Source organism: Apodemus sylvaticus, chromosome 1, assembly GCF_947179515.1.
Source record: "Apodemus sylvaticus chromosome 1, mApoSyl1.1, whole genome shotgun sequence".
Lineage (NCBI taxonomy): Eukaryota > Metazoa > Chordata > Mammalia > Rodentia > Muridae > Apodemus > Apodemus sylvaticus.
In genome coordinates this window covers 171003578-171022800 of record NC_067472.1, presented here as the reverse complement: position 1 = coordinate 171022800, position 19223 = coordinate 171003578, and the positions used below count along the sequence as shown (strand labels likewise).

The following is a 19223-nucleotide window of genomic DNA, read 5'->3' as shown; positions in this document are numbered from 1 at the left end:
TGCTGATGTGTATGTGTGTGTGTGTGTGTGTGTGTGTATGTTACTATTCTCAAAATCATATTCCTGTGTTGAATCTCTTTGTTTTATAAAAATCACATCTCTGTGTGTATTGTTTTTCTACCCTAACATACATACCTTTGCTGGTAGCATAGTATCCCATGCAGTTGAAATGCCATAATCCATAGCCAGTTGTGTTGGTGCACACCTTTAACTCCAGCACTCAGGTGGCAGAGGCAGACAGAACTCTGTGAGCTCAAGGCCAGCCTGGTCTACATATACATAATGAGTTCCAAGACAACCAGTGCTAGAGAGAGGGGGAGGGAGAGAGAGAGAGAGAGAGAGAGAGAGAGAGAGAGAGAGAGACTGTCTTAGAAAACAACAACAAAAACTGACAACAACAAGAAAAGACTTGTGATAACTTTCTGGAAAGGGTGAAGGGAAATAATTAAAGAGGTAGTCAAAGGAACAGTAACTGGGTTCAACAGAAGCAGCAGCCTGTTCCACCCAAAGAAAGACACTTCGTGAGAACTGACCAGAGCTGTACTAGTCCATTCCCAATAAGTCATGTTTTAATGTTTAAAAAGACCTAGACCATGAAAAAGCAAGCGAAAAAAACATGCCAATAAAGACATGGGATAAGGAACTGAGCGGAGAACTCTCTGAAGAGGACATACTGTCAAATTCTTTGTAAAGTGTTTTACCTCCTTAGCTAACTTCTTACCTGGTCAGGATGGCTGTCATCGATGGACAGCAAATCTGAGGATGCGAAGAAAAGGGAGTCTTCACTCACTGATTGAGGGAATGCAGTTTGTTACAACTCCAGAGAAATCAGTCTGGGGTTTTGTTCTTGTGTTTAGTTTGTTCGACTCGTTTTGGTTTTGAAACAATAGATCTCACTATGCAACCTTAGTGGTAGTTTCTGAAATTAGAAACTACTCAATCATGTTGCTAACCCCTTCTGGATATACACCGGGAATCTCTATCATACCACAGAGATAATGACTGACACATCCATGTTCACCACTGCTCTGTTCACAATAGCAAAGAAATGGAATAAGCGCAGATGTCCATCTAGGGCTAGAACGTGTTTAGTGTGGAGATAACTCATTCAATACTTTACTTATTCTCATACTGTACATTAGGTCTACTAATTTATTCACTACAATGCTAGAGATGCTTTTTCCATTTGACTGGTGTCTCCATTTACCATTATTTCTACTGCCCGCCTAGTTCTACATTGTTTCTATTATGCAACTTAGAAAAAAGTTTACTACTAAGTAAGAACAGGTTTCTATCCTCTGGGAAACTTGAGAGGATGCCCCAGTGTGGCACGCAGGATGGTTCATCTCAGAGTCTCACCTTTGATGTTCCATATGATTTTACCTCCTGTTTCCTAATAACACCACATAGTTTTCAGTCTTTGAAAAATTAGAAAAGGCCAGTGTGGTGGTATACATCTTTAATCCCAGCACTTGGGAAGCAGAGGCCATGGGAAGCCCGGGAGTCCAAGGCCAAAATGATCTACATGTCCCGTTCCAAGCCAGTCAGACCAACATAGTGAGGCCGTCTCAAAAATAAGAACCCGTTTCAGTTCTGGTGAAAATAAAGAGAAAGTTGAAAGAGAGAAACAGACCAAGCACACTTGTTGCTCTTGCAGCTGTCCTGGATGCTATAAACTCAACCTGCAGGCAAAAAAAATACATAAAATAAATCTAATAAAACAGCGGGGTGGTGGTGGCGCATGCCTTTAATCCCAGCACTTGGGAGGCAGAAGCAGGCAGATTTCTGAGTTTGAGGCCAGCCTGGTCTACAGAGTGAGTTCCAGGACAGCCAGGGCTATAGAGAGAAACCCTGTCTCGAAAAAACAAACAAACAAACAAAAAACAAAACAAAACAAATAAAATAAAATACAGAAAAAAGGTACATTTAGGAAGATGTAATGTATCGCTTCTCGGCCTTTTGGCTAAGATCAAGTGTAGGAAGATGTAATGTTACAGTCTCTTAGAATTATATACACATACAGGTAGTAAATCCCCTACCAATGTGAGACAGTCTTGGACTTTGACTCTATCACATTCCACAGGCCTTGCCTGGCTGTATGGAACTGATGCACTTTGATGCTTGCCTCTGTGTCCCTGGAGTGTGGGTTCAGCCATTTTTTTTCTGGGGAGAAAAAAAAATCAGAAACCACCAGATGGGCCATAATAAGTACTGGCAAGATTTACTTCCGCCAGTGGTGGTGCGCATGCGCATCATCCAAGAGGGTTACGTGTTAGTGAACTGAGGGAACCCTTATTCAAATCGGAAGTGGCCTAGAGAGATCACATCCGCTCAGATCTTAAAGTAGTTCGCTTCGGCTGTCGTTGCCAGGGTAGCGTGGGTGTTTGGAATCCGAACCCACGGAATTGTGGGTGTCGGTGGGCGGAAGTCTCGCAGCCCTGGCGTGCCGTGTGCAGAGCCTCTCTAAGGTGCAGTGTGAGGTGAGTGGCTGCGGAGCAGAGAGGACGCTGTGCTGCCGAGCGCAGGATCGGGCTGAGTGATGGTTGAATCCGCTGCAGGGGGATGCCGTGGATCAAGAGGGGGGTCGTTCGGCTCGCTTCCATTCTGCTGCGGGTTTTCCGCGACTGTATTTTATCACTCCCCAGTGTGCTCTCCTGTGGGATTTCCCACCGTCGTCCGTGACAATTACCCTGTGAGGGCTTTCGGGGCAGGACCCAGGGAGTGGGCGCTGCAGCATCCGGGAGCTTCAGGGTGAGGACCTGATGGTGGCTTGAGCCCCCGCTCCGTCGGGGATTGGCTTTGGAGGCCGGCGGCGAGCGGGGCTGCTCGGGCAGCCACGGAGCCTGGGGCCAGTGTAGGGTGCTTTGTGAGGGCGACCGCGCTGCTTTCTGGGCTGCTTGAGTAGCTGGTAACTGGAGCCCTGGCTCCTAGTCAAACACTGGCCTGCGAGAGGAGAAAAACTCCAAAGAGTAAGAGAAAACGGGGAAATGAATTTACTCACGTTTGGCCCAAACTGGAGACCACAGTGTGAGGACACTGGAGGCATCTGTGTCAGTCCAAGCAGTGCTGGCAATAGAAGGAACTGCATGAAAGCCGGATGTATTTAGGTGTATTTAATAAGGGCACAGTCATCTAAGATGGGACAGAAGGTGTTCTGGATATTTCCATTCCCTGTGTGCAGCTGAAGTCAGAAAAGAGATTAAACAAAATAATCCCAATTCAGTTACAATTGCCCGTTTACATAAATATTGCGGTCCTTTGCAGATGTGAGCCCTGATCGGAGGTTTGGCCTGTGCCTGGGACCTGTGAATATGGCAAAGATTGATGATTGACAGTTAGGCAGAAAGGTGAAGGTGCTGCTGTAAAAAGATTGTAAGGCGCAAGCCTGGGTTCCTGCATCCAGACCGGCAAGGGCCAGTCTCATCCAGTCTGCCTACTGAAGAGACAGCGACGTTGACAGGCAGAAGGGGAGCAGAGATGGGATGAGCAGTGCTTGGTTCCCAGCACCCACACTCACACGGTGTCTGGTGGAACAGTTGCGGGGGTCCGAGATCACCTCTGGCCCCTTCTGGCCTCCCAGCTAATGGTGCACAGGCAGGCAAAATCTTTTTAAAAAATGTTTTTCCTTAACTGCGAGTGAGCTACCTTCTCCAACTAATCCCCACCTCTTAAATGCTAAGGAACAAAAGAAAAGCAGAGGATGAGACATTGGTTGCATTAAGTAGAAAAAACAGTTAAAGTGACCCAGTGTCCCCATGTCTGTCTCTGGTGCACAGATTTGGGGTTAAGTTTAGGAATAGAGCGTGATGTATGAAAGGTTGTGGTCACACACGACTGTCCTGTAATCTTAGCACTCTACACGCGGAGGCTGGAGGATGGCTGCGTTATGGAGGCCAGGCTGGGCATGAAGTAGGTTAGGAATTGGAGCAGCGTTTAAGTCAGAGCCAAAGTGCAGAAGACATACAGAGTGCTTTTTAGTAAAAGCCGTGTGTGTGTGTGTGTGTGTGTGTGTGTGTGTGTTTCATCTTTTAAGATTTATGAATATGAGTGTTTGAACTCTTGTATATAGGGACACCAAGTGTCTGCCTAGTGAGCATCTGACCCTCTGGAATCAGAGTTCCAGGAGGCCGGGAGCCACATAAATGTTTAGGTGCTGAGCCTGAGGCATGTGCAAGAGCAGCAAGCTCTTAACCACTGAGCCATCCTCCAGCCACTGTTCCCCCTCATCCATCGCCTCCCTTCCCCCCTCCATTCCCTCCCTCCCTTCCTTTCCTTCCTATCTTTTGACCAGGTATTCCTATGTACCCTTGGCTAGCCTGAAACTTAGTTTGGAGGCCAGTCTGACCATGTGGCTATGATCCACCTGCCTCTGGAGTGCTGGGATTGCAGGTCTGCAGGCAAAGTTTTCAGAAACCGAAAGCTCCCCCTGTGTTAAAGATGCTTCAAGGCTGATGAACTGAGAAGTATTAGGGTGATTGTCGAGAGTTTATATACAGGTGTGGAGTCTCTCGTTAGTTGTCTTTGGTCCCCTCGACAGATAGTCAATACCTGTCTATGTAGTTTACCTAAACAGCCCATTGGTTTGCAACAATTGGAAGGCTAAGAATGTCATTGGAGAGCATGTGAGGCCTGTAAGGGAGATTTTCTCACCGTGTTGTAACCTGCCTACCTAACGGCCCCACCAGTGTGCATTATTTGTTGTTATTGTTTGGGTGTGTGTGTTATGTACAGGTTTATTTGGCTATGGGTGCATGTATGTGTACAGGTGAGCATGGAGGCCAGAGGGTATCATCCAGTCTCTCACTCCAGCCCTCCTACCTTGCATTTTGAGTCTCTCTCTCTCTCTCTCTCTCTCTCTCTCTCTCTTTAAAGATTTATTATATGTAAGTACACTGTAGCTGTCTTCAGACACTCCTGAAATGGGCGTCAAATCTCATTAAGGATGGTTGTGAGCCACCATGTGGTTGCTGGGATTTGAACTCAGGACCTCTGGAAGAGCAGTCGGTGTTCTTAACCATTGAGCCATCTCACCAGCCCAGAGTCTGTCTGTCTGTCTCTGTCTCTCTGTTGGGGGGGAGGGAGGAGCATGAATAGGTCAGGTCAGAGGACAACTATCTAGAGTTACACTCTTTCTATCATGGTGTCCCAGGTATCAAACTCATGTTGTCAGCCTTGTTGGCAAGCACCTTTTCCCTCCAAGGCAGCTGTCCCCAGCCTTCCTACTGCCGTGACACTTCAGTATAATTCCTCGTGTCGTGGTGACCCCCAACCATGGACTTATTTGTTCCTACTTCATTTTTGACTCTCACCAATGTACTTTAGAACTACTCTGATGTTTGGCTTCGTTTTGTTCTCTTATACAAATCCCCATCATGCTGTTGCTGCATTGGAACGTGGTAGTCATATAACCTGATTCTCTGCTCCCAGGCCATGCACACGGACTGGGCTCTAGAATAAACTGTTCCTGTTCCCTTGGAGGTGAGAGCTGTGTTTTTGTGTAGTCAGCCACTAGGTATGGCTGACAAAGTAGCTTCTAGAAGCTTCTTTCAGTGCTGCTTTCAAGCCAGGCTTGGTGGAGCATATGTTTATTCCCTTTACTGGGGGATGAGGCAGGACAATCAGAATATCAAAACCAACCTGTGTTATGAGTTCACGACCAGCCAGGCCAAATGACCCTGCCTCAAAAGAAGAAAGCAGCATCAATATTGCTAACAGCCTGGGCTGTGTTATTTGGTCCCTTGTGTTGAGAGTTACTTGGGGTTATGGGGAAACCAAGAAATTAAACATGCTAGAGAAAAATTATGTTAGCCATAACTTCAGGGTCCTGCAGCATGTCAGTCACTAGGAGGTAGTTTGTAGTCTGGCGTTCCTGTATTGTCTTTAGAGGTCACTGAAAATCATTGATCGGAGTGACCGCATCCAGTATAGCTGGGTGACTCATTACAGACAAGGAAGGCATCCATAGTTAGCCAGAGGGATGGCCATACCTGTAATCCATACATTTGATAGCCTGATGGAGCAGCGGCACTATGACCTATGACCTCAAGGCCATCATGGAGTATGTAATGAGTTCCCTGTCAGCCTACAGATAGCTACAGAATAACAAAACAAAATGGACAAAATAAAAAGGAGGAAAGAATGGGATTACAGAACAGAGGTCCTGGTCCTTGTGTATACCTCATCTTTTTTGATCAAGAAGGGACTTGTGGTAGTGAGTTACAGAGATATGTTAGAAGAGATAGGCTGTGAGGTCCATTAGGAAGTGCCTAGAAACAAACAAAAACTTGAACTGGGGCAGAGTGTCATTTTGTGTAAGTCAGATATACTGATCCCTTCTCTTCCATTTGATGACCTTAGGTCATATCAGGGAACATCATACAGCCTCGCTTGCCTCCTCTTAATACACCAGGTATAGTAGCCTCTGACATGCAGCTGAAAAGATCATCCGGAAAATAAGCTTATAGCTAGCTGATTTTTTTTTTTTCCATCATACTTTTGACCTGCTGGGTCAAAAGCTGAGGACTGATGAGCCTTATCCTGCATTGAATTCCCAATGCTAGTGACCAACGCCTGCATCCTTGCTTTATGTCACCTTGCTCTTAACACCTTCCTGTTGTCACAGTTAAGAGTAGGGTGGAGAGTTGGTCATTTCTGGGTTTTGTCTGCAGTGTCTACAAGATGACCTTCAGGTAGAACTTTCAACTTGTCATGGGCAAATAAATGTTGGGTGAGTGATAGTTTGGTCATGGACTTCCCAGGACTTTCTGATATCTTTGCAGATCTCTGGGTGAGGCTGAACCATTCACACCGCCAATTCTCTCAACATAACCAAGCTGGCTTTTGCCCTGCAACTCTACGAGGATCGTCCACATGCTGACCTATCTTCAGAATCCTGAGAAAATTAGAGACAGACCAAGCGTAGAAACCACAGAAGACATGCCTACTGATAGGAATTTCTTCCAGATGCCCCAGCTCTTGGGAGCAGAAGAGCAGGATGGATCATGTGAGGTGAGGAGAGATGGCCCAAGTTCAACTTTTCCTAGCTAGATTGTAGACAATAGAAGCAGAAGATTGGACTCGTGTTCCTAAGACAACCTTGATTCTCCAGCTAAAGTGAAACGCGGGGGCTGAAACCCCAACATTTCCTCATTTTTCATGACATGACACGTTCATTGTGCTGCTTTTTAGATTTAGGTTCATCTGCCCATCTATGACTCCCTGGGGAATCCTGTTCCTATTCAACCCAAAGGACTGGTAGGACAAAAAAGTAGGTGCACCGAAGTCTAGCTTAGTGAAGCAGAGACTTTTAGTGTGTATATTAATTATGGTAGCAACTGTGAGGTGCACCCTTCAGGGGCATGGGCGACTCCGGCAGTTGCGTCTCCAATACCTGTTACAGCCTTCCCCAGCTGTGTGTCCGGCTTACACATTTATGTAACATGAAGGAGTGGCCTCTAGAACCTCTCCTCCCTTCCTGCAGAAGGGAATGGTTCAGTGCCAAGGTAACAGCTACATAGCATTCTCTTTACCACACATGTGTATAAGTCTCTGAGTCTTTTGACTTTCTCTCCCAGCTCATAGATACACACTAGCTCCTCAAAGCTGAATATCTTAATTTGATATATATTATTATATGTGTTTGGATGCTTTGCCTGCTTGTATAGCAGTGTACCGTGTGCATATAGTTCTCACAGAGGCCAGAAGACGCCATCACATCCCCTGGAACTGGAATTAACAGCCAGTTGTGAACTGCCATGTGGGTCTTGGGTTTTGAACCCAGATCTCTGGAAGCCAGTGCACTTAGCTGAGCCTGCTCTTTAGTTTGAAGCTGAGTATTTTAAAATAATAATTTGGATATGCCGGGCTAACTAAAATATGCCATTAAGTTGATTTCATCGGTGTGTAATTAACATGGCCGCTAGAAATGTTGAGATGACTCCTGTTGTATTTGCATTGGAGATCTCTGCTCTGCAGAATGGTCAGACTCCAATTTTATTTTATTCTTGCAGTAAGCTTCACAGTGGTGCCATGCCTGCACTGTTGCACCCTTGCAGGTTCACAGCATGCTGGTCATCTCTCTCCTATAATGGTCATCATCACTGCGTTCAGGGGTCATCATCCCAAACCCCTGGCAGTTTGTGGAGACCTGGCAGTGCTTCTCTTGTGTAGTTTAGCAGCCATTTTCAAAGAGGAAAGTGCTGTAGTTGTAACTGCTCTTCAGAAGGCTGCATTTATGTCTTAGATGCTGCTGACAAACGCTGGATGCAGTAAGACCAGCCTTTTACAGTTGAAGATCTTTATGTCCCTGCAATGAATTACTTAAGTGACAACTCGTGACTCAAAATTGTAAACTCTATACCCTCTTCATCCCTCCCCCCAAACCCCCCCCCCCACCCCGAGAACTCCTTGTGATTTGGTTGACAAGTAGTTTGTAAGCTTTATGGCTGTTACTGTCTCCTCCTACGCTGAACTGTCACACCCTGAAACCATGGCTTTTCCTCCCATCCAGCTCCATCCTAGTTCTCCTATAGAATATGCTATTCCACATTCCAGTTCAAACTTCTCTCTTTCCGTCTAAGTGGCTGTACTCAGATTAGCAACAGACATTGCTAATTAGACAATTATCATCATGACAGCCATTCCCAGGTATGTGCCTAACTCACTCTTCCCAACAATTCGCTTTGTATGTATTTCTAAAAATAGTCCTTTATAGACCCATACTTGAGTCTTTGTGTTTGCTATTCGGCAAGTCTGAGCTTCTTAAGAGCAAAATCTCATATAGTGTTGAATCCCAGGGACCCAGCACAGCTGCAGACAAGTACGATGTGGCTTAATAAACTGTCATGGTGTTTACTGTTTGATAGAGAATGAAAAAGAACCTATTTCTGGCCTCCTGGGGAAGGGATGGTAGTATTTAATAGGTGGCAAGTTATTTTCTATATATTGTTTTCCTTTATGCCCCAAAATGCAATGGAAAATAGGTGTTTTGTAGAAAGCTTAATTTAAGGGGTGAGGGTAACTGAAAACACATGTTCTGCTTGTCAATGTCAATTTACAGTGAGTATGTTATTACAGAGATTTGTGTCATTTGATGATGTGACTGTGGACTTCAGCCAGGAGGAGTGGCAGCACCTGGACTCTGCCCAGAGACACCTGTACCAGGAGGTGATGCTGGAGATCTACAGCCACCTCTTGTCAGTGGGTGAGCACAGCAGGCCTGGGGAGCTAAGATATGGCCCTACTTAGTTCTCTTTTCCAAATATGGTGGAATATCAAGTCTTCCGTGATTTTTTTCCTTCTTTTGTCTTGATGTTTCGTTCCTTTTTGGTAATTTACATGTGTTGCTTCGTGCTGCCAGTAGTGAGTTTGACTCAAGGATCCTGCATGGTAAAAGGTGAAGCTGATTCCTCCAGATTGTATTTTGACTTCCACACATATGCCATGGTATGTGCAACACACACACACACACACACACACACAAACAAACAAATGTGGGGTGTATGTGTATTAAGGTTTTATTTTTATTATATGTGTATGAGTGTTTTACCTTCTCATGTCCATATACCATGTGTGTGCAGTGCCTGTGGACACCAGAAGAGAACATCATATTCCTTAGAACTGTAGTTAGAATTTAGCTGCTGTGTGGGTTCAGGGAACCAAATCTAAGTCATCAGCAAGAACAACAAATGGTCTTTGTTTTTTTTAGTTTATTCTTCTCTCATATATTACATCCCTACTGTAGTTTCCCTCTCCTCCCAACCCCTCACCCCACCTCCTTAGTTTATATTAGTTTGTGTTTTATTGCTGTGAAGAGGCATCATGACTACAGCAACTCTTTTAAAGGACATTTAGTTTGGGACTGGCTTACAGTTTCAGGTTTAGTCCATTATCATCATGGCAGGAAGCATGACAGCATGCAGGCAGACATGATGCTGGAGGAGCCAAGAGTTCTACATATTGATCAGAAGACAGCAAGAAGAGGAACATCTTCCCCGGGCAGCCAGGAGGAGACTAGGTTCCACACTGATTGGAGCCTGAGCATAGGAGACTTCTTTTCTTTTTTTTTTTTTTTGATTTGGTTTTTTCTAGAGAAGGTTTCTCTGTATAGCTCTGGCTGTCCTAGAACTCACTCTGTAGACCAGGCTGGCCTCGAACTCAGAAATCCGCCTGCCTCTGCCTCCCAGAGTGCTGGGATTACAGGCGTGCGCCACCACCACCCGGCTGCATAGGAGACTTCAAAGCTGGTCTACACAGTTACTCACTTTGTCCAACAAGGCCACACCTCCTAATAGTGTACTCCCTATGACCAAGCATTCAAAAGCATGAATCTATGGGAACCAAGCCTATTCAAACTACCTCACTCCTTCTCCCCAAGATCCACTCCTCCATTCCACTTCAGAAAAAAGCAGGTCTGCCAGGGATGTCAACCAAACATGGCATAACAAGTTACATGAGACTAGGCATATACTCTCATATCAAGGCTATGCGAGGCAACACGGTAGGAGGAAAAGGGTCCTAAAAGCAGGCGAGAGTCAGGAACAGGCCCAGCTCCCACTGTTGGGAGTCCCATAGGAAAACCCAACTACATGACCATAATATTTGCGGAGGGCCTAGGTCAGACCTATAGAGGCTCCCTGATTTTTGATTCGCTCTCTGAGTCCTGTTGTTGGTTCTGTAGGCTGTGTTCTTGTGCTGTCCTTGACCCTCTTGTCTCCTTCAATCCTTCCTTGCTCTCTTCTGCAGGATTCACCAAACTTTGCCTAATGTTTTGGCTGTGGGTCTCTGCATCTGCTCCTTATCAGTTGATGGATGAAACCATTCTGATGACAATCCTAAGCTCTACAAGTATAGCGGAATACATTAAGAATCATTTTGTTGCCTTTTGTTGTTTTGTTTGGTTTGGTTCTATCCTAGGCCTCAGAGCTATCCAGCCTCTAGTTCCTGGTGCTCTGGGCTGTGTCAGATGTCATCTCCCTTTTGTGGTTTGGGTCTCAAGTTGGACCATTGGTTGGCCAGTCTCACCAATTCTGCAATACCTTTACCCCAGCACATCTTGCAGACAGAACAAATTGTAGGTGGTAGGTTTTGTGGCTGTGTTGGTGGAAACCTCCACTGGAAACCTTTCCTGGTTACAGAAAAGACCTGGTTCAGGTTCCGTATCCCACATAACTGGAGCCTTCCCTTGGGTTACCCTTGTAGATTACAGGCAGTTTGCATTGCACTAGGTTTGCAACAAGTGTTCTTAGCCACTGAACTACACTCTCCAGCCTACCTCCTATGTATGTGATTTAAAAAAGAAAAGGAAAGAAAGAAAGAAAGAAAGAAAGAAAGAAAGAAAGAAAGAAAGAAAGAAAGAAAGAAAGAAAATAAAAATTTGCGAGTGTAGCTAATCACTCAGGGTGGAATACTTGTTTAACATGAGTGAGGCTCTGTTTTGATCCTCACTCCCACAATAAAGAAAAAGAAAATTAACCAAAAATGTATGAGAAAAAGGGCAAGGGACATGTATATGCATTTCTCTAGAGCTACTGACATCTTTTCTGCAGTCTGTTCTTTAGATCTTAGCTGTCCACCAGCAATGCCACTGTGCTGGCTGGTTTTGTGTGTTAACTTGACAGAGGCTGGAGTTATCACAGAGAAAGAAGCTTCAGTGGAGAAAATGCCTCCATGAGATCCAGCTGTAAGGCATTTTCTCAATTAGTGATCAAGGGGGGAGGGCCCCTTGTGGGTGGTGCCATCCCTAGGCTGGTAGTCTTGGGTTCTATAAGAGAGCAGGCTGAGCAAGCCAGGGGAAGCAAGTCAGTAACATCCCTCCATGGCCTCTGCATCAGCTTCTGCTTCCTGACCTGCTTGAGTTCCAGTCATGACTTCTTTGGTGATGAACAGCAACGTGGAAGTGTAAGCTGCATAAGCCCTTTCTTCCCTAACTTGCCTCTTGGTCATGATGTTTTTGCAGGAATAGAAACACTGACTAAGATAGCCATATACTAGCCTTGGCAGATCCCCTTCTGTGTACTACATCTGTATGGCTAAGGATCTAATTTGTTGAGCTGTTTGCCTTTGCCCAAACCAAATCTTCCCCAGAAATCAGCTTGGTTGTTAGTTGGCCACATCTTTTCATGTATGAAACAAGCAAAGTAGATGTGGCTGTGAGGGTAGGGGGGCATGTTATTTTGAGTTCATGTGTATTTTGAGTTCATGTGTCCAGTGTACAGAAAGTTGCATAGCTCACATGGGTGCTGTGTATATGGAGTTTGGTATATAATAAGGGCTATCTCCTGTTTCTTAGCAGCAGTATCCGTGTGATGAGCAGGATACTACCTGACTCAGATTTCTCACTCTTCAGATTCAGTTCTGTGTGATTCTTCATCCTGTTCACTGCCTGTTCCTTCATCTCTCTCCCCCCCTCAGGTAAATTGCAGCTTGACACACAACATCAACAAATATTTGTGAAAGCTTCATTTCTAAGTGGTGCGGCCAGTGAAGTCACAAGACGTGGCCCCTCACATTGCTCCGTGTTAGAGAAACTGTGGCAGGATGATGATACTGCTGCAAAGACAGACCAGCAAAGCCAGGGCCTACCCGTATGTCCTGATGCTTTCCGAAACCAGAAAATCCTGAACATAGACAGTGCTTGTGACTATGAAGAAACTGGAGAATCTACTCTTTTGGAACCCCATCTCATTTCTACACAATATGTACCTCCAACAGCAAATAATGACAGTCAAAGCAATACCATAAAGCAGCTTAATGATATTATTGGATCGCATCAGTTTTTTACACAAGGCTCTTCTAATGGTCTATGTACAGAGAGTCAGTTTGGAAACATACTTTCTCCTATTCCACCACTTATGGATCATGAAATTAATTTTCAAGACAAAACAATTGAATATACTGGATGTGAGAAGGTCTTCACTGGTGAGACAGCTTTCTGTCAACAGCAAATAACTAACAATATGGAGACATCTTTTATCTGTCACACATGTGGGAAAACCTTTCTTCATAAATCTAAATTGACCCCCCATTCAGAAGCTCAAAGAGACGAGACACCTTATGAATGTCCTGACTGTGCCAAATCACTGAGAGGTGCGTCTAGCCTGCAAGTGCTCCGTGGAATCCAGACAAAGGAGAAGCCTTATGAATGCCACGTGTGTGGGAAATCGTTCAGTTACACGTCCCACCTAAAGGTTCACCTTCGAACACACACTGGTGAGAAACCTTATGCATGTTCTGACTGTGGAAAAGCCTTCAGCCAAAAGTCAGTCCTCACCATACATCAGAGAATTCACACTGGAGAAAAGCCGTACACGTGCAGTGACTGTGGGAAGATGTTTGTTTGTGCTTCAGATCTAACCAAGCATTGTCGATTTCACACAGGGGAAAAGCCTTATGAGTGCCCTGACTGTGGGAAATCTTTCAGCATTAAATCTAACTTGCTTGCACACCATCGAATTCACACCAGTGAAGGACCTTACAAATGCTTTGACTGTGGAGAATCATTCAGGAAAATATCCCAATTGAAGGTACATCATCAAATTCACACTGATGGTAGATCTTTTGTATGTTCTGACTGTGGAATGGCCTTCAGCCAAAAGTCAGTCCTCACTACACATCAGAGAATTCACAGTGGAGAGAAATGTTACCCGTGTAGTGATTGTGGGAAGTTGTTTCTTTATGCTTCAGATCTGAAGAAGCATTGCCGATTTCACACAGGGGAGAAGCCTTACAAATGCCATGACTGTGGGAAATCATACAGTGTGAAGTCGCACCTACACGTCCATCATCGAATTCACACCGGTGAGAGACCTTACAAGTGTGATGATTGTGGGAAGTCATTCAGAAGAAACTCTCACCTACAAATGCATCAGCAAACTCACACTGGTGAGAAGCCTTACAAATGCTCTGACTGTGGGAAGTCTTTCCGGAGAGCATCCCACCTCAAGGTACATCATCGGATTCACACTGGGGAGAAACCTTTTGTGTGTTCTGAGTGTGGAAAAGCTTTCAATGATAGGTCAGTTCTTAGCACACATCAGAGAATTCACACTGGAGAGAAGCCTTACATATGCAGTGACTGTGGCAAAGCAATGTCTTCCAAAGCCAATCTCAAAGAGCATCAACGGATTCACACAGGCGAGAAACCATATGTGTGTGCTGAATGTGGGAAGGCCTTCAGTGATAAGTCTTCTTTTTATAGACACTGTAAAATTCACAGTAGGGGCAAACCCTTTGTCCATAACAAAGGTGAAAAGGGTTTCATGCAGAATTCACAAGTGACTTCCTATGAGCAAGCTCAGAGTGCAGAGAAACTATAGTGATTCTCTGCCTATGGGAAATCCGTCATTGCTGTGTATCAGCAGAAGGCATATAGTCAAGATCACACATATTCCCATTCCTGAAGCTATGAGACATTGTTCATCAATTCTAGGTGCAGCATCCATGCAATACTGAAAAGAGACATGTATTGTGAATGTAGAAAGTTCCTCAGAATCATGTCATTTCAATGGACTCAAGTACTCATACCTGGCACTCATCATACAAAAGAATTATTGTAGAGTCAATTCCTCATCCATTTCCCTCATCAAAATATGCCCCTTAGTTTTAGTGAAAATTTATTTATCAACAGATCTGAATGAGACGAGAAAGATGCAATACTCAGTTGGTAAAATCTTTGTCTTCTGTACACCACAGGCAAACACACACACATAACATGCCACAGGTGTCTATACACAATACATATACAAACTTTATACAAGCCATAGTCCATAGTTTTTTTTTTAAAAAAAAAAGCTATGTATTGCTTGTTTAAACATAAATATATGTTCAAAAAATATTAATCAACTTATAGGAAGAAGCACAAATACCTGTATTGTAGTAGATATTTTATGGATTGTGTTTCTTTGCATGTTGAAGAAATGTTGACTAATATTTGAGACCTAAAGTTAAGGTTACAAGGTTTTGAGGCTTTATAGAAAAGTTTATTGGAAATTACATCAATAATACATCAATTTTTTTTATTTGTTTGATGTGGGATTTATTTTTCGGGGTCTCACTATGTAGCTCAGGCTGTACTGGAATTCACTATATAGACCAGACTGGCCTTGAAATCACAGATATCTGCCTGCTTCTGCCTCCCAAGGGGTAGGATTAAAGATGAGCACTAGTGTGCCTGGCTGGATAGTAATATTTTTATTCTTATTTTCATTAATGAATTAATTTACTTTACATTCTGGTCAGAACTTTCCCTCTCTCTCACCTTCTTTCCCTACTCCCCCCTCCTCCTTTTCTCCTTCGAAAAGGGGAGGCCTCCCATGGATATCAAGGCCTATCAAGTTGCAGTAGGACTAGGTACATCTTCTGTTGAGGCTAGACAAGGTAGTCCAGTTAGGGGAAATGGAGGCAACTGAGTCAGAGAGAGCCCTTGCTCCTATTGATAGAGGTCCCACATGAATACCAAACTGCATATCTGTTACATATGTGTAGGATGCCTAGGTCCTTCCCACGCATGCTCTCTTCTTGGTGGTTCAGTCTCAGCAAGCCCCTATAGACTCAGGTTAGTTAATTCTGTGTTTTTTTGTTTTTTTGTTTTTGTGATGTCCTTGACCTCTCTGGCTCCTTCAATCCTTCCTCCCTTTCTTCTACAAGATGATACTAATATTTTTAAATGTCACAAAACTTTCTTCATTTCTGTCTAGGAAGAGACAGCTTGTGCTGGGCTTGTCCCTAGCATGTTGGACAGCAGACAAAGTAGCTAGTTTTTACTTCCTAGGCCTTTCACTAGATTTCTTACCACCATGTCCAGTCTCAGGTTCCTAGAGATCAGCACCTTCAGGGTGCCATTTGAGAAGAGATACAGAAACCCAGACTATTCATGAACTGATGCCAGTGCCTCCACAGCCCATCTGTGCTGGCGTGAGTAATGTTTCTCCTTGATTCATGTTATTCCAGAACCTCAGAAGATGGCCTCGTAAAAATGGCTTCTTTGGAGAAGTAACTTAGGATGCAGGCAAACTTGGTCAAGGTTGGTCACTAGCCAGGGTTAGTGACATACTTATGAAAAAGCCATGTAAAGATGCATGGATATTGGAAGACAGGATCATTGAGGCAGAGATTTCAGTGACATCTCTGAGCCATGGAATGTTGGTGACTTAGCAAGAGAAGCTTAAAAAAAAAAAAAAAAAAAGAACAGAATGATTTTTCCCTTGGTATTTTCAAAATGAGCCATCCCTTCGCCAATATATTGATTTCCACATTCTACCCTCAAACATGGTGAGAAAATAAGTTTTTATTGTTTGGTCAACTATTCTAAGCCAATCTAGGAAGACCAATAGAGGGCTCTGGGATGCCCATGTCAACTCATGGCCTGCCTTCCTGGTTCTGCATCTCGGTACCTTCCTTAATCATTGTTTTCTTGTCAACTGTTCCTGAACTTATGTGCTCCCATGTTCTCTCTTGGGTTCCTATGTTCTTAGCTCCTCTTTTACTACGCTTGTTTTGTGTTGCTATTCTTCCTATGAAACAATGGCCCTAACCTATCAGGTATCTACTTATGGTTCACAAATCCCCTATGTCCCTCAGTTTTTCTTTCATTGAGACCCTCTAGACATGAATATTCCTTATTGGTTCAGACCATGTATTTCTTATTTATTTCACTTTTCTTGTCGGGTTTTGGGTGGGGTGTCTTAGGGGTTTTTGTTTTTGAGACCGAGTCTCATGTAGTCCAGGTTATATTCTAATTTCAGTATAGCAGAGGATGACTATGAAATCTTGAATCTTCTATGTCTACCTCCCAAGTGCTAGGATTATCAAGGTGTGCCACTACCTTGGCCAAATGATACTTTTACAAAAAAAGACACATAATGTCACCCATCCAACAGGTACTTACAATGTAAGTCTGACTACAATAACTACTGAAAGATGAGTCTGTCCCTATCATCTTCAAGTTCAATGAGTAAAATATAACAGAAATAACATGGTGTTTGAGGCGACACTAAACACAGTAGAGTGTCTACATTTCTTATCTGAATGCCTGTTCATGAAGCCTTCACCTGCCATTTAGTAAATCAAGTCATACTGAGGCCAGTATACTATGAGAAAATCCTATTGAGCCAATGTGGAGAGGCCCAGAGGTGATCATAAAACACATGAAGATTGATCCAGGACATCATTCCTATGGTTGGGACTTGAATTATACCTCATCAGCTGTATGGAAAACCAGTACCACACCATCTCGATGATCCTTCCCAGATTTCTGACAATGTGAACCTTGTAATCAGAATATTCTCCCTTGTCTACACCAATCACCCTGTCGTGTGTAATTTTAAAAGGCATACTGCCTCCTTTGTCCGGGGCCGTGCTCCAGGCTAAGCTCTAAAGCCAGCTTTGCCAAGCCACCATCAACCACCCTGTCTTCTCTCTCCTTCCCACCTTAACTCCTCAGAAGGAAAACTCTAGACTGCTTTATTATTCTAAACTATGCCAGATAACAACTTTTAGGCCTAGAAATCTCTAGTCCTGATCTTATCAGCTATCCTATATCAGCCATCTGCTGGTGGCAGAGGCTACCGGTTCTGGTCAACCCTAGCCTTCTAAACCCCCAGTAATTATCTTTCCTAGTAAGCAACTCAACAAGAGTTCTGATTGTAGTGGGAATTAGGACTGTCAGCTATGCTGGATTGTAGTACTAAGACTGCTGTGACACAAGCTTAGTGTTTTATGACTGAGTCTGGTTCTTACATCTCCAGAACCAGGTATGAAGGCATCCTATAGCACTTGTGCTAAATCTGAACACCAACATTACGACCTCCAGTTAACACCAGGCTCATGGTGAGTTGTCCTCCCTACTCCTGCTACAATCCATGGATATGAAGTCTACAACTTCCCTATGACAGTAGCAACTTGCTGAGGGCAGTGCTGAGAACTCACCTGTACTGGGTCCCACAAGAACTAAGACTAAGTTCTGACTTCTCCAAACCATCTCATCTCAGAGCAGCATTCAATGTGGAAAATGAGGCAGAGTTTGAGTTCATGAAGCAGATCTTCATATGCACCACAATGCCATCTGCTAAGGGGTCTGGTCTTCTTTTAGAAATGTGGATGAGGCTGAAGGAAACTGCTAACTGGACCCTGGGTCCTTCCTCTTAATGTCAGGGTTTGGAGTGTGTGTGTGTGTGTGTATCTCCAGATCTTCCTTTATATCTGATCAACTCAGGTGTCACCCAACCTTAAATCCAACTACTATACAAATTACAGAAATAGGATTTTCTCACTTTTTTTTTTTGTTTTTTGGTTTTTTTGTTTGTTTTGGGGGGTTTTTTGTTTGTTTTGTTTTGTTTTGCTGTATTTTTGAGACAGGATTTCTCTGTCCTGGAACTAATGTTGTAGACCAGGCTGGCCTCGAGCTCAGAAATCCACCTGACTTCTGCCTTCCAAGTGCTGGGATTAAAGGCGTGCACCACCACTGCCTCACTGTTTTTTTCACTTTTTAATGCTTAACATTTGTGTCTCATAATTCATCCCTAGAACAAAACCAAGGTGTTTTGTCCTGTATTCAGTAGGTAGAAACTTAATTTCTATATTCATCAAGAATTGTCCACCCAAGCTGGGCAGAGAAACTCTGTCTCGAAAAAAACAAATCCAAAAAACCAAAAAAAAAAAAAAAAATTGTCCACCCATTATGAACGACATAAACATGATTCTCAGAATGGCACCTTATCCAGCTACATTTTGCATTTAGGAATTGATTTAAAAGACGTAATGCCAATATAAGATGACTGCATATTTCTGTTAGCAGAAAGAAATCAGGAGTGGCTGCCCATTAGTACAAGATTGCCAGAGAATTGGGGTCCATTCATGCCCAGGGTTTCTCAGTCAGGAAACAGGGACCATCCAGTCTCACTGTTGACACTCCAGGGAACAAACCTGGGATCAAGGTATTCTTTGGATATTGATCATTTCTGGAAGAGAACTAAGCAAAATACTCTGGGATGCACTGCTGTCTGTGTCTTCTGAATACTGCCCATGCGATTCTGTCTCCTAGAACAGTCACTTAACCTTGAGTAAATAAGGACCTGGGGACTACTAGAGATGGATCAAAGGAGCCTGAAACACACAGCACTTCTATATGAAGGTCACCCTGTGCCTCTGGTGGCAGATATCCAGAGGAGTGACAAGCAGTAGAGACAAGTAACCTGGCAGCTCACATGTCTGCAGAGGATGACACT

General features: G+C 43.9%; 1 protein-coding gene and 1 pseudogene across 3 annotated transcripts; both read left to right on the top strand.

Annotated features, from left to right (window-relative positions):
• The first annotated feature begins 1943 nt into the window (after positions 1 to 1943).
• Positions 1944 to 2082, top strand: LOC127676705 (uncharacterized; annotated as a pseudogene).
• Positions 2083 to 2317: 235 nt separating this feature from the next.
• On the top strand, positions 2318 to 18280 carry LOC127670189 (zinc finger protein 883-like). 3 transcript variants are annotated; one of them, XM_052164569.1, is made up of 5 exons: positions 2318 to 2480; positions 6780 to 7008; positions 9076 to 9202; positions 9359 to 9444; positions 12412 to 12488. In XM_052164569.1, the coding sequence occupies exons 2-5, from the start codon at positions 6871 to 6873 to the stop codon at positions 12451 to 12453; spliced, it is 393 nt and encodes a 130-aa protein (XP_052020529.1). In that variant the 5' UTR covers positions 2318 to 2480; positions 6780 to 6870; the 3' UTR covers positions 12454 to 12488. The 3 variants fall into 3 exon arrangements, with proteins under 3 accessions (XP_052020529.1, XP_052020513.1, XP_052020521.1); XM_052164553.1 differs by lacking the exon at positions 9359 to 9444 and having other exon boundaries at positions 2320 to 2480; positions 12412 to 18280; XM_052164561.1 differs by lacking the exons at positions 2318 to 2480; positions 9359 to 9444 and adding an exon at positions 2488 to 2751 and having other exon boundaries at positions 12412 to 18280.
• The last annotated feature ends 943 nt before the right edge of the window (positions 18281 to 19223 follow it).

Excerpts from the sequence above, each read along its gene's own strand:
- LOC127670189 (XM_052164553.1), top strand. The coding sequence starts at position 6,871 with ATGCTGACCTATCTTCAGAATCCTGAGAAAATTAGAGACAGACCAAGC. Across the intron at positions 7,009-9,075 it reads AGCAGGATGGATCATGTGAG|AGATTTGTGTCATTTGATGA; the intron begins GTGAGGAGAGAT and ends ATGTTATTACAG. Across the intron at positions 9,203-12,411 it reads CAGCCACCTCTTGTCAGTGG|GTAAATTGCAGCTTGACACA; the intron begins GTGAGCACAGCA and ends TCCCCCCCTCAG.